Source organism: Ctenopharyngodon idella, chromosome 9, assembly GCF_019924925.1.
Source record: "Ctenopharyngodon idella isolate HZGC_01 chromosome 9, HZGC01, whole genome shotgun sequence".
Lineage (NCBI taxonomy): Eukaryota > Metazoa > Chordata > Actinopteri > Cypriniformes > Xenocyprididae > Ctenopharyngodon > Ctenopharyngodon idella.
Genome location: NC_067228.1, coordinates 35,848,636 through 35,863,327, shown reverse-complemented (window position 1 = coordinate 35,863,327; position 14,692 = coordinate 35,848,636). Strand labels below are relative to the sequence as shown.

At 37.7% G+C, this 14,692-nt stretch overlaps 1 protein-coding gene across 1 annotated transcript in view; it reads left to right on the top strand.

The window, feature by feature from the left end:
* Nucleotides 1–14,692, top strand: part of si:dkey-11f4.7 (piezo-type mechanosensitive ion channel component 2) — an 80,878-nt gene that overhangs the window by 50,729 nt on the left and 15,457 nt on the right. The window contains 14 exon segments of the mRNA XM_051906099.1: nt 61–220; nt 463–552; nt 638–735; nt 985–1,094; nt 2,785–2,893; nt 5,109–5,177; nt 6,402–6,568; nt 6,900–7,093; nt 9,954–10,073; nt 10,551–10,570; nt 10,573–10,765; nt 12,193–12,451; nt 13,617–13,805; nt 14,405–14,606. Of these exon segments, the coding sequence (XP_051762059.1) occupies nt 61–220; nt 463–552; nt 638–735; nt 985–1,094; nt 2,785–2,893; nt 5,109–5,177; nt 6,402–6,568; nt 6,900–7,093; nt 9,954–10,073; nt 10,551–10,570; nt 10,573–10,765; nt 12,193–12,451; nt 13,617–13,805; nt 14,405–14,606 (1,980 nt within the window).

Below are 14,692 nucleotides of genomic sequence, written 5' to 3'. Positions count from 1 at the left end.
TTTAATGACAGACCTCAATCAGATTTGTGTTATATCATTAACATGTATGTGTTTGTATAGCCAAGCCTGACAATCAGTGTGAACTGCCGGAGGGTGAAGCTGGTATCGTCTGGGATGCGATCTGTTTCACTGTGCTGTTGGCTCAGAGGAGAGTCTTCCTCAGCTACTACTTCCTCTATGTCGTGTCTGACCTTCAGACTTCTAAGATCCTCGCTTCAAGGTGAGAAAGGAGTGTACAACATGGGTGTATTGACAACATCTAACCCTTAAACATTATCATGTATTTTATCATTATCATAAACCCATTTTATCATTATCATATACCCATAAACATTATCATGTATTTCAAGTACACATGAAAATGATTGCAAAAAAATATATATATCAAAAAGCAGTACCAAAGTAGTCCTACATAAAAATAACTAAACATCTAGGGTTATTCTAATATTTCTTTATTTTAAGAGGTGCAGAGTTGTTTGAAGCCAAAGTGAAGAAACAGGTGGCAGCAAGATTGGAGATGGAGCTAAAATCTGTGGAGATTCTGAAGAAACAGTATGGATACTTTTTTTGTTAATGATTAATGAAATATGTTAATATTGTATATTAGTGTAAAGCTGGTTTCATTCTTGTCCCACAGAATGGAGAAAATCAAGTCAAAACAGAAGAATGCTCCTCATGAGCAAGATACATCATCTGCTGTTCATCCTGAATCCTCACATTTCCCAAAGCGAAATGGTAGCCCATTTTGAACAGATTTTTTAATATTATTTAGTTGTGATGAAATCCTCATGTCAGTATGAACCATAAGTTAATTTATCTTCTCACTGGTGCTTATTTAATCTGCCAGACCATATCACAATATCGCCAAACTTCAGAATAAAATTTAATGAACATCATATAATAAAATGTGACTGTGATCTCTTTAATGTGAAGAGCTTACTGAGATGTCTATGTGTGTGTGTGTATGTCTGATTGTATGTTCAGATGGGGACTGCGGCTATGATTTGTTTGAAACTGACAGTGAGGAAGAGGAAGAGGATGTGAAGGACAGGACACAGGAAAACATTCTACCTAAGAAGAAAACTGCTTTTCAGGTACAGAGAGAGAAAAGTATGCATTCACAAATGCAAAACGCAATTTATAGATATGAATTCATATATTTTGCAGTGAGTACATTTAACACCATTGTAGGGATTCTCACACATGGCACCAAAATATATTTTGTGTTTTGGTCACTCGTCACTTAAGGTAAGTGTGAGAGTGTCAGATGACTCTTTAATTCTTTAATTGCAGGGCACCAGTCAAAAAGTCTCACCTTGAGAGTAAAGACAATCCAGGAAGATTGTTAAATAAATTCAAATTAAATAAATTGAAGGGAGTTTGTCATCTGACCAATCTGAAGGATTTGTAAGATATCTGTAACTTGTAGAGCCTCTAGCTGCATTATCAACAAGCACAGCAACAGGAACATATTGTATCAGGGGGTGGGACTTGATGTTGCAGGGCAGTTCCGCAGTGAGGGATTCTGGTTCCCGTGGCCACAAGTGTAATAAAAGTGGTGGAAATTGAATAGGAAGGACTGTCTCAGTTTATGTACTGATGGGGCCACTAACATCTAATGCAAATTAGAAAATCATATACTAATAATATGCAACAATGCTAAGGTCTCTGGAAAGATTTGGTTAAGTGATATTTATGTTCCACGTGAGCAGTCCAGTGGTGGTGACTTCTTCCACTGGTTGTGCTGGGTAACAATGCAACCTTGGACTTGAACACTGGAGCAACAAAAGGGTCCTAAAAACTGTAACACTCAGATAAGGCCCTGACGTAGGTGGAAAAGGTCTTTAACAATCTGGAACATGCAGATGAAGGTACCTTGAAGTGAAGGTTTGTCTTCTGCCTCTATGGGCCAGAGTCTCAGTACTTGTTCAATCCACTTTTGTTTCTCTGGCATGCAGTCATGGCATCTGCTATTGTCTCACTGGACGAAGACTCTGGATGTAGTGTGCCTGTTAGTGTGTCTTTCCTCACAGGCCAGAGACTCAGAACTTTGTTGTATCTGTTACTGTCTCTCTTGACAGACCGGAGACCAGAATACTGTTAATGTCTTACTGGACGGGCTGGAGACTCCATACTTTGCATCTGCTATTGCCTTCCACCATTCTGGTTGGAGACTCAGAACTTTGTATCTGTTAATGTCTCTTCCCTGACAGTCCAAAGAATCAGAGCCAGGAGTTTTTGTTGAAAGGGTACATTTATGCCTTTTCGATGAGGAGATTGCAATTTGGTGCTTCTCTATTCCCGTGCTGTGATTGGCTGCTTGAATTAGAGGTGGCATACACTGTGTGGCCCACAACTTTTTCCCCATATGTCAAAGTCATTTGCATAATCTAAAACACAAAGTCTTTAAAGATTTACTTGTGCATTACTAATTTCCCAAACACCACCAAAATACCTCTGGCAAATATCTGAACTCATGGCTGAGAGAGTTCTAACATAATGGGAAAAAATGAACTGTCATGCATGTATTCATTTGTATGTTAACATTTGAATTTGTGTAAGATGTCTAAGGATCCTTCGTACATATCAGGTGCTTCAAACATTACAATCAGCAAATTCCAAACCAAACATTTTTTTTTTTTTTTGTAGTGAGGGGGTGATCCTAAATCCATTATGTTTTGCACAGATGTCTTTAAGTATCATCAACAATGTTAATCAGCCTATGTACAGTGGACCAATACAGAAGCAAATACAGCTACTGGTAATTTTCTTTTGCACCAACAGTTGGCATATGAGGCTTGGACGGCAGGCTCCAAGGCAGCTCTGAGAGACCATGAACGTCAAGAGCAAGAAGAGCAAAGCAAAGCCAAAAGACAATTGCACAGACAAGAGGGTACAGTTTCTGAGTTATGTTTGCATGAAATACCAAGCTTGTAAATGACTATATAAGTCTATTAAGGTTTACTCTGTGACTTAAAGGTGCAATATGTAGGATTTCTGTCCGCTAGAGGTCGCTAGAGGCCTATTCAAAACAAAGGCGTAGCTTGATGACGGCAAGTTTGAGCACAGAATCTTGGGACATGTGGTCTTCACATCACAGCCGGTGGAAACAATTGGGATAGGACTCAGGAAGAAATCATGTTTATGGATGCGATTATTAACGTTATTGTAGTATGAAGCAGAGCAGGGCCGAGTGTTGTGGGAGCTGAGCGAGGCCGCTGGAGCGATTGCGCAACTCACGCCTCACGAGCAGCGGAACTTTTATTATGCCACAGTCGCCGGCGCCGCTTCCGCTTTTCCGGTCATGAGTATGAGGTAACGCAGCTCTGTTTATCAAATTAGATACATTTGAGAGTGTTGAAAATGATGTTATAATGTTACTCTGTGTGTTCGCTCGGCGGCTGCTGTGAGACACTTGTTGCACACTGCAGTAAGATCAATATTAGAATATCATATTAAATGCTGGATGGCTTGTGTTGATAAATGGCATGCAATTAATTTTAAAATGTATTGTATGATGGAGAAAATTCTGTATTACTGTTACTAAAAATAAAGTTGCATCTGATTATGCTATGTTAGCTACTTGACAAAATATTGTTTTTTACAAAATAAAACCGGAAACCGAGGGTAACGCGGGTATGATGCAATTGACAGGCGACTCCTCACACGTCCCGGAGCCTTGGAAAAAATTGCAATTTTCTCACGATTTACAAATGGTTGGAAACATTTGGGACATTGTAAGTACTCAAGTGAACAAAATATATAACACTGGCCTAGTGGTTTTTGGATATTTTACTGCAAAAATCTTACATATTGCACCTTTAAATATTCTGTCTAACCATCTGCTCGTTTAATCTCATTCAGAAATTATTTGAGACAGTACATACATTCAAGATCTCTTGATCTCTCTGATTTTTGATTTAAAACATATAGAAAAATGTATATTACAGAATCTTCCTATCTTACAGTAAGTCTTAAGTTAATTACTAACAGATTGAGTTAAGGACCTATCAGCTTGTGCTATTTAGAGTTTCATAACAGAACTTTGTATTAGGAAGAGGATCTATGACTTCTGGAAGCATCTTTTTAAGTAGCAAAGAATGACTGGAATTGTTCCTCAGGGGGTCTACAGTGCTCTGTCTGATCCAATACTGTAGCAGACGGTGGCATGGTTAAAGTTTTCTCTCTAATAGTATCAATCTTGTAAGTAAAGATATTCATAAAGTCATTGCTGCTGTGCTGTTGGGAAATGTCTGAACTTGTTGAAGCTTCATTTCTTGTTAATTTAGCCACTGTATCAAATAAATACCTAGGGTTGTTTTTGTTTTCTTCTAAAAGAGTTGAATAGTAAGCAGCTCTAGCAGTTTTTCAGGCCTTTCTGTAGGCAGAAACACTATCCTTCCATGCATTGCAAAATACCTCTAGTTTTGATTTTGTCCAAACTCTGTCCTGAAGGGCCACTGTTCTGCAGAGTTTAGCTCCAACTTGCCTCAACACACCTGCCGGGAAGTTTCTAGTATGCCTAGTAAGACCTTGATTAGCTGGTTCAGGAGTGTTTATTTGGGGTTGGAGCTGAACTCTGCGGGACAGTGATCCTCCAGACACCCCTGGTCTATAGTTTCTGTTGCAAAATAAAGTATCATGACTATTATTTATAAAGCAATCTTTAGTGGTAGAAGTGATAGTTCTACCATATTTGTAACAAGGAGTTGGTTTTGCAGCTTTGGCTAAATGGAGCTGCTGCATCGCACTGTTGCAGAATTTCGACGTCATCAACACCGATTCCATGTGAAAATATTAAATCTAATGTATGATTACGACTATGTATGGGTCCTGACACATGTTGCCTAACTCCAGTAGAATTTAACATTAAGTATTAATAGACAAAACATATTACTTTAGATTTTTTTTAAAAATAACTTTAGTATTTGTATCAATACTAGGTGCATGCTGGTGAGACTTTTAAAAGTATAAGACCCTCCTCGCCACCTAATAAATTTATATTATTTTTAAAGTAAAACAAACTACTTTAAATAATATGGGAGTAGTGATTTAAGGTGTGCCTTTAACCCTGTTTTACCCAAGTGGTTTTCATTGTTATATCGTAGCCATGGAGAAAGAGGAGTCTGATAAGGAGCAGCAAGAGGAGTTCAGTCAAAATGAAGAGGAAGAAAAAGGTAAACCTGCTGACAAATGTAATATCCTTCTATATTAATTACAGACCATAAAGGGGAACTTGTCTTTTCTTTTACTAAACAGTAATCACAGTACCTGAGTTAACACACCTGAGGTGCAACACCTCAACTCCCATTTGCAAGTGCTCCCCCAGATGCAACCAATCAGAATATAAAGAGATTACTGTTCAAAATGGGTAGACTTCTAAATCACTCTTATAACAAAATCGACTGTGAGACTGTATAACATATGTGGTAAATTTTTCCCCTATGCACCTGACTTAAGTTTGCCTAATTCTGGGGCGTCTCCTAATCGACACTCAATAATATACCTGATCTTTCGGAGCGTCTCTTAATCGACACTCAATAATCTCCGGGGCGTCTCCTAATTGACACCCAAATAATATGATCTTTCGGAGCGTCTCCTAATTGACACTAAATAATATTTCGGTCAACGTCTTGAAGCTTTTAAACCTAGTGTTCCTTAACCTAACTTGCTGCGCAGCAATAACCAGAGACTCCAGTTGTTGTCTTCCGAAGCTTTAATCACGGCCGGGAGAGTTCCCATCAATCCCAGAGAATCTCTCTCTGAACAAAGGAATACAGCAGGTTTTATAGGATTTCAGGTACATCTCACAGTCAGTATAGCATGATCTATTACTCATTATCATCAGTCTTAATATGATTGGTTCAGATTTAAGAAAAGCAACTTAGTTCCTCTGCCCCGCTTGCTAGCAGAGTAAATTTAGATTAGAACAACTGAATCACAAGATCATCAAAAAATATCACCGGGTTAATAGTTCACTGATTACTCAATAGGTCAAAACTATTTTTCATAGACTATTTTTTTATCCTTAGAAGGATGCTGTCTAGCCAGCACAGCAGAATTTTTCCACTTGTTACAACACTGAGTCCTAGTGACTATTTCTCTATTTCAAAGTTAGCTTATTAGGCCTGTAGAAGAAAAGAAATAATTCATAATTAATTAGTTCAAAAATTCCATCACACATATTAACAGCATCATGACATTGTGATTACAGTATTACAGTAACAGTATTGCAGTAAATGTCATTGCATCTCTTGCCTCCTCAATTTACACACAACATTAAGTTAACATAATGATCAATATTATTATGTCAACAGAACTCATGAACTAATGTTTACAACTCAGATTATACAAATTCACACATTTAATTTCTTTAAACATTTCCTCTCCTTTTCTTGTAGAGCACATATTTAGGCGAATACTTGACACTGTGAAGTTTCTCTGGGTTTTCCTGCACCGTCTTACTGAGGATGTAATATCAGGTCTGAAGTCTCTCTGTAAAGACAGCTTGGACATCTCTAAGGTGCTTCGCCTTGAGAAAACTCTGCTGAGCATACAACAGAACAAGGTGATGTCAATGTTCTGCCAGTTATATTTTACTCCATTGCCTGTCTGCACTGAAATAGAAGATTATTCAGATGATGATTTTAGTACAGGGTTATCGCTGTTATTTCCCAACCTATGGAATATTGCTGAACATGGGATGCTTCAGTGACTTTAAACTGTTCATGTATTTGAGAGCTGACTGATCTTTCGTCAGTCTCTAATATGAAATGGAATGTCAAGTTGAAGTCACTAGATTTTGGATCAGGACCCCACTGTGAAGCGGCTAGAATTTTTGGTTTATCATTTATTTTGTAAAATAATTTAAGTTAAAAATCGCACTTCTCACTGTTTAGGGCAGGGATGTCACTCATGACAGTATTCATCAGTTCTACAAAAACTGGCTCTCCAGACAAGACACAGAGGCATCATTGGACAAGGCCAAAGAGGATATACAGGAAATAATCTCCACACCTCCAGCCATGAGCAGATACCCATGTGGCTATGTCAAACTCAACAGTGTCCACTCATGGGGCAGCAGCCTTTCCAGGTATGCTAATAACATTATACATGTATAAGTATGGCATTGAAAAGACAGGTAAAATTAAATTTTGTATAGTGCTTACAGAATCTTGTGACCTCAGGATGAATATACTGAGGTAGAAAACAAACAGTGGGTACTATCCTGTGGTGTAAATAACTGGTAAACCCGAAAAAAAAAAAAAAAAAAAAAAATTCTGGCTGACCTGCCTAATGCAACATATTAAGTTACCCAACATATAAAGTAAGCCAACCATGTTGATGCAGGCCAAGCTTCATCACTGCAAAAAATAAAAAAATAAAAAAATGCTTTCTTACTTAGTATTTTTGTCGTTTTCAGTCCAAATATCTAAAATAAATTAAATCAAGATGCATTTACTAGACAAGTAAAATGACATAAGATATTGTCTTGTTTTCTGAAATAAATAAATAAAATTAAGTGAGTTCTTGATTAAAACAAGCTAATTTTTTTAAATTAAGATTATTTTTCTAACCCCATTGGCAGATAATTTTGCTTGTTTTAAGCAAAAACTCACTTAATTTCGAGACAATATCTTATGCCATTTTACTTATCTAGTACATAAATCTTTAAGAATTTTTAGATATTTGGACCGGAAACAAGACAAAGGGAGAGAGTGAACAAAGAACAGAAGACGGTGGAAAAAAAGAAATTAACAAAAAAAAAAATGTAATGATGAAGACAGAGAGACAAGAGGATATGAGAGAGAGTGAGCAGGTAATGGAAAGCAGAGAGACACAGAAAAAGAGGCTAAGAGAAAGAACACAGGAGACACAAAGGGAAAAGACTCAGAGAGATCACACAAACAGAGCAATGGTAGAGGAGACCAGGCTGGAAAAGAGGTGACAGGAGGAGAGAGGAGAGAGCTGATGGCAGTCAAAAAGGCATATTTCTACATGAATCTGATGCAGTCAAATTTAAAAATTAACAGCTAACAGCTGAAGATAAATACTGCCTTCTAAAGAATGGTTCAAACATAACCGTGTTTACCCTACAACAAAGTTTGGTAAAAAGCAATTACTCTATATGAAGTGGGAGGAGAAATATCCTTGGCTTAGATATTCAGTTTCAAAAGATTCCACCTTCTGTGCTATTTGTATGTCATTTTGCAAAAAACAAAACAAAACACGATTTTCATAAATGAAGGATTTCGTGACTGGAAAAATGCTATTGGAGAGAAGCAGGGGATCATTTTGAACCACAGTAGTCTAGGGCAGATAAAGGCTTCTGAGTTCGCTGAGAATTTTCTGTCAGCTGCACAAGGGCAACAGAAAAGAATTAATTCTCTTCTAAGCGAGAGAATGCAGAGAAGGTTGGTGTGAATCGCAAAGCCGTTCTTTCCATTGCGGAAACTTTACACTGAAACACTGAAACTTTATCTCAAGACAGCACCAAAAAATACCAAATACAAATACAAATACAAAACGAATTAATAGCATGCTGTGAAGCTGAGATTCAGGAGGACGTAGTTAAGGAAACAAAAAAGCCAGGATTTTCACAGTTCTTGCTGATGAAACAATGGACGTGAGCAAACAACGGTCGGAACAACTGTCTGTCTGCATTCGCTACATCAACCAGCCGAAATATGTAATATAGTTCTTGAGTTTCTGTCTGCTTCACAAACAAGATGCTGCATCTATTACAGAAGCCATCCTCTCACACTTGGAGAAGTAGGCTCTGGAGATTGAATCGCTCAGAGGGCAGGGCTATGATGGAGCGTGAATGGAGTACAACAACGCGTCAGAGAGCTTTAACCATGGGCACTATTCACACATTGCCGAAGCCACGCACTCAACCTTGTGGTTGTCTATGGATGTTCTGACATCCCCCTCATAAGGAACACCATGACTACCATTGAAAATGTTTCAGCATTTTTCTCTGCATCTGCTGTTAGTAAGAACATGTTAAAAGAACAACCACAAGGAAGCAAGGAAACACAGGCTAGTGACAAAAGAAAAACAGGAGGCACTCCACTCGTGACAGGCACACGCCGGGGCTCCAGAGGGAAGACAGTAGGTGCTTCTGGATCACTTCAATGCAGCCCACTCTGCCCTCATAGAAGCAGAATCAGGAACATCGGCAAACTCCAACAAGTCCAGCAAACTTCGACACAGTTTAGAGTCATTTGACACAATTGTCACTGCTGTCACAACAAATTAAATTCTAGACTACATCCAGCCACTGACTAAAGTGTTAGAGTCAACAAATTTGGACCTTATGACTGCCTACAAAGAGGCCAGAAAGGTGGCTCAGGTAATTTCTACACTAAGGAATGAGGAAAGTCAAAGGAAATTGCTAGCACCATTGATGTGGTTCCAGTAAAAAAGCGTGTGACCAATAGGCAGCAAAACAGAGAGAGCACACCCTCACAGTCAATAGAAGAACATTACAGACTCAATCTGTTCTACACTTTTATTCTTTCATGAACACCATTCTTTAGTGTTTTTCTGATGGTGGACACATGAACAAAGACTTTAACAGTTTGTAGAGTTTTTGAAGGTGTTAAACGAACTCAATGAATGAGCGCAATTAAATTGAGGGAAGGTGTTCCTGGATTTCCTTTTAATTTTGTTCCCTCTATAGAGACAAAAGAGACAAATCTTGGTTGAGATGTTTTCATTTAAAACTAAACTGAACTAAACTGAATTGAGTAAATTCAACTAAACTTAGACATGTCCATATAACTTGATTCAGTCAGTTCATCCTACATGATATGTTTGAGTAGAGAAATGTAGAACCACTGTCCATGACTGAATCAAGTTCAGCCAAAGAGTTACTTTTATGAGTGAAATTAAATGGTTTGCGAACACCATATCATGTTGAATATACATTTGTATATGTTTTTTTTCAGCTGCCAGACTGACGACACTCCTCTAGTAACACGCCAGCCAACTCAAGAAGACTTGGATGCCCTGGATCTTACACAAATGGATGATGTCCAGCACTGCAAAAATGGAGATGTCCTGTCAGAGTAAATATCAGAGTTTCTACTTTTTTCACTCTCTATCACAACAAAATAGCCACTTTCTGTGCCTGGTTTAGCTCTTGCTTTTTATGTAGTTTCAAACGTAGGTTTGGGAGGAGCCTAAACATTCAGTCCTGTCAATCATCATTACGAGCGCATATAAGCAGCAGTCATTGCGTCATCCCAGCGACAATTCTTCCAGCATCCTCCTCCTCCTCATCCCCTCCTCTATTTCTCTTATTCTCCCTCTACGCAGTACTGTTATGGGGGGGGGGTTAACTCAGAGCTCAAGCTGAGCCTCGGGTTCGAGCCTCCTTCGAGGACAGCAAGCCAAGTTTGTTTTACCATTAACCATTCAGACTGAATGTGCAGGCGAACTCGTGAAATAACTTTAACATGATATTGTACAGTAACTTTCTGTTAGCACGCACTTATACAAGAGCGTGTAATTTCTGTTGTTGATTAATTTTATTCCTGATTCAGAAATCCTGATTACAATGAAGAGCTGAAGATCACGATGAAGGATTTGAAATGGTAACAGATGGATGGACAAATGAAGAAAATACACCTAACGTTGTGTTGCCAGAATTTCCTGGACTGAATCATCTCCATGAGGCAAAGAATGAAGTGATCCAAGAGTCCAGAATGCTCAATCAAGAGACCAGAGCACTTACTGCCAGTGAATTGCTGCTTAACAAGTGAGATACACACACACACACACACGCACACACACACACGCATACACGTCTATATTACTAAGAGGGGACTATCACTCTACACTGACCAAGAGGGGACCAGTGTTTCTGGTCACTTTGAAGAAACAAAAATGACATACAAAATTTTCTTTTAAGGTATTTTTTCATAATATAACTTCAAATAAGCATTTTTTTTTTTTTTTTAAAATAGTCTCTGACCGTGAACAGCAACAGAAGTTACATTATTATGCCATTAGATGGCGGCAAAGACTGTCTTTATGAGTGTGTCAGTCAGTAGCGAAGACTTTTACATTGAAAAGACTGAATTGTTGTGAACACGGAACAAGACACAACTGACAAATGCTTTGACTAGCGCTGTCAGTCACGGGTAAAAACCCCTTAACTGTTAAAAGGACAAGATAATACATTGGACATTTAAACCGATTTTTTATTATGAACATAGGACTGACCTGAAAGAAAATGCTAAATCTGAATGCAGGTAATAAACTCACTCACTCAGTCTCTTTCTCACAATACTCTTCTACATAATACAGTAAGATTCAATGAACAATATCAATTGAGAACAAACAGTTTACGTTGCTAAGAGTGGTTGCTAAGGGTGTTGTGTAGTGATACACAGAACTGTTGGGTAAAGCGGTCATAGCCGTGTTTTATCATGAATAAAACACAGCCACTGACCAATCAGAATCAAGGACAGGAACTAACCGTTTTTTAAAAATTCTTAAATAAAGAAACATTTTCTAGACAAGTAAAAATTATTGTCTTGTTTTCAGAAAAAGTAAGTCAAAATTAAGTAAGTTTTTCCTTAAAACAAGCAAAATAATCTTGTTTTCGGTTTGAAATAAGATTATTTTGCTTACCCCATTGGCAGATTATTTTGCTTGTTTTAAGGAAAAACTCACTTAATTTTGACTAATTTTTTCTGAAAACAAGACAATAATTTTTACTTGTCTAGAAAATGCTTCTTGATTTAAGAATTTTTAGATATTTGGACTGGGAACAAGACAAAAAACTTAAGTAAGAAAAGCATTTTTTGCAGTGCAGGTTGCTACTTTTAATAGCTTGCATGCTTGTTTAAATGTGCACAGCTTAAAATGAATAGTTCACCCAAAGAGGAAAGAACTTTCATTTTTGAGTGAGCTATTACTGTCAGCCAGCAATAGCTAACAATTAAAATAGTAAAGCTGAAAATATATGTATTAATATGTTATTTTTTGAAGTAAAATCATTCATCCTTCCGCTATTAAAATAGTCCCTGACATCTAAAATGTGCAGAGCTGCAGGTATTCAGGACCAGGGTTCAGAACCACTGCATCAGTTCATAAAGGCACACCAGGCACACACTTTTAATATGTTGGGTTTTCAGAAGGCCGTTTTCTAATTTCTCTGTTTTCACTTTCTTCATACAGAATATTTGATATTCCAGAGATTGAGGATTCTGAGAGATTCTACTCTTCATTACCATGTGGCGTGCGTCTCATCTTTGCTCTCTATAATTTGATGGAGTCTCAGTCAGAGATGTTCTGTTACTTTGTGATTATCTTAAATCACATGGTGTCTGCCTCTCTGCTAACACTCTTCCTGCCCATCCTCATCTTCCTGTGGGCCATGCTTTCAGTGCCACGACCAACCAAGCGCTTCTGGATGACAGCTATTATCTACACTCAGGTCAGCATCTTCCCAACCGCTGCAGCTGATGTTAAAAATCATTGATAATAATAATCATTGTTAATAATCATCTGTTCCACATTTAAAATTTGGGTGCATCTGGAGATATATGCCCGGCTTCACAGACAAGGCTTAAGCCTAGTCCCAGACTAAAATGCATGTTTGAGCTGTCTTAACTTGCACTGAAAGCAGTGCCATTGTTTTGCCTCAAGATGCACACCAGTAATGTTTTTTTCCTGAGGCACATTTATAAATGCTACTTAAATGTCTTAATTGATGGAATTAACTTGATATAGCTGAAATAATATTACAATAAATTAATCTGTCCATCCAGTAAACCATCAGTATTGATCGTCTACCAACTCACAGAAAGAATATTTTTTGTGGCCACTGAAAAAATCTCTCTTTCTTGCATGTAGCTGTGATCACAATTGTTAAAAAGCACCTTGTTAACAAGGGGTCTGCAGCTTATACTAAACCTCTGTTTAGTTAGTTAAATATATGATACTTGCAATGCCTTAGCCATTGAATGAGCGTCTGGAGTCTCAGGAGAAAGTCTTGATGGTTCAGTAGTTTGATAGTGCTGAATTTGTTATTGAATTAATTTCTTCTGTGTTGAATGATCGAGGAAGTTACAATAGTTGTAACTTGAGTCCCCTCCGGCTGCGCATCAGGGGAAAGCTCCAGTCGTTTCCACATGAACAGTAACCCGAGGCAAAACAGAAGAGCGAGAATCCTAACTGGGACAGTGGCCTTTAACTTCTGTGGAGGTCTCTCGGTAACACTTTATTTTAGGGTCTTAGTTGCTTATTATCATGCATATTACTAGAATTTTGGCTATTTATTAGCACTTATTAAGGACATATTGATGCCTTATTCTGCATGACCTTATTCTACATTCTTAATCCTACCCAATACCTAAACTTAACAACTACCTTACTAACTATTAATAAGCAGTAAATTAGTAGTTTATTGAGGGAAAAGTCGTAGTTAATAGTTTATATGTGTTCCCTATACTAAAGTGTTACCGGTCTCTCATAACAGAAAAACACAAAAGAACCACAAAAGCTTTACAGGTGGCACCAGCTGTAACACTGGAGCAGAGAACATAAACCTGAAATGTTCAAAACTGTCCTTTCCCCTTTCTTCATCTGTCTCCACTCAGCTCACAGTTGTGGTGAAGTACTTTTTCCAGTTTGGATTCTTCCCATGGACTACATCAGCATATCGTGGCATTAATGCGGAGCGTGCGTTTGCAGTACCCAACATAGTTGGAGTTGAGAAGAAAGATGGCTATGTCCTGGTAGACCTCATTCAGTTAATTGCTCTGTTCTTCCATCGCTCCATCCTTAAGGTACTTCACCTTCCCAGAAATCTCCATAATAGTAGATGTAAGTTTTATTTTATTTGTTTTTATTATTATTTAAAATAGAAATTAATGCTTTTATTTTGCAAAAATACATTCAATCGATCAAAACATTGACCATAAAATATTTCTATTTCAAATAAATGCTGAAAAAATGTCTCACAGTTCCTAAAAAAATAGCAAGCAGCTATTGATAATAAGAAATGTTTCCTAAGCACCAAATCAGCATAATAGAATGTTTTTCAAAAATCATGGGAATGGCTGCTAAAAATTCAGCTTTGCCATCATAAGAATAAATTATATTCAAATATATCAAAATAGAAAACAGTTATTTTAGTTTATTTGCAATGTTTCAGTCAATGTTGTTTTTACTTTATTCTTACACCATCTTGGATGTAATTTTACTTTGAGCTTGGTACAATGCATTCTGGGATTGCGTTCTCTGTGAAGGATACATGCAATGCTGCGTTATTAAACAAAAGTATAGCAACGGGCAGTTTTTGCATCAGGATGCCTTGTTAGGTGGCTCAGTAGGTTTTAGAACAGAGCCAGTGAGATGAGATGTTGGTGTGTTTTTGTGATTTCAGGGTCATGGTTTGTGGGATAACAAGGAGGTGGAGATGCCCGACTTTTTTAAGAAGCTAAAGAGGAAAACAGAGAAAAACAAGATGACTGGAGGATCAAGACGACGAGAAGAAAACACAAGCAGACGAATTCCCTTCTTTTCTCTTCAGGCTTCATATACCTCTTTCCTTCGAAGACAGAGAGCAGAGAGCCCTGAGAGACAGGGTAACCTCTCCATATGGAAATGAATAGGGAATATATATACATACACAGATAACATATAAAAATACATGTACATACATATACACAAT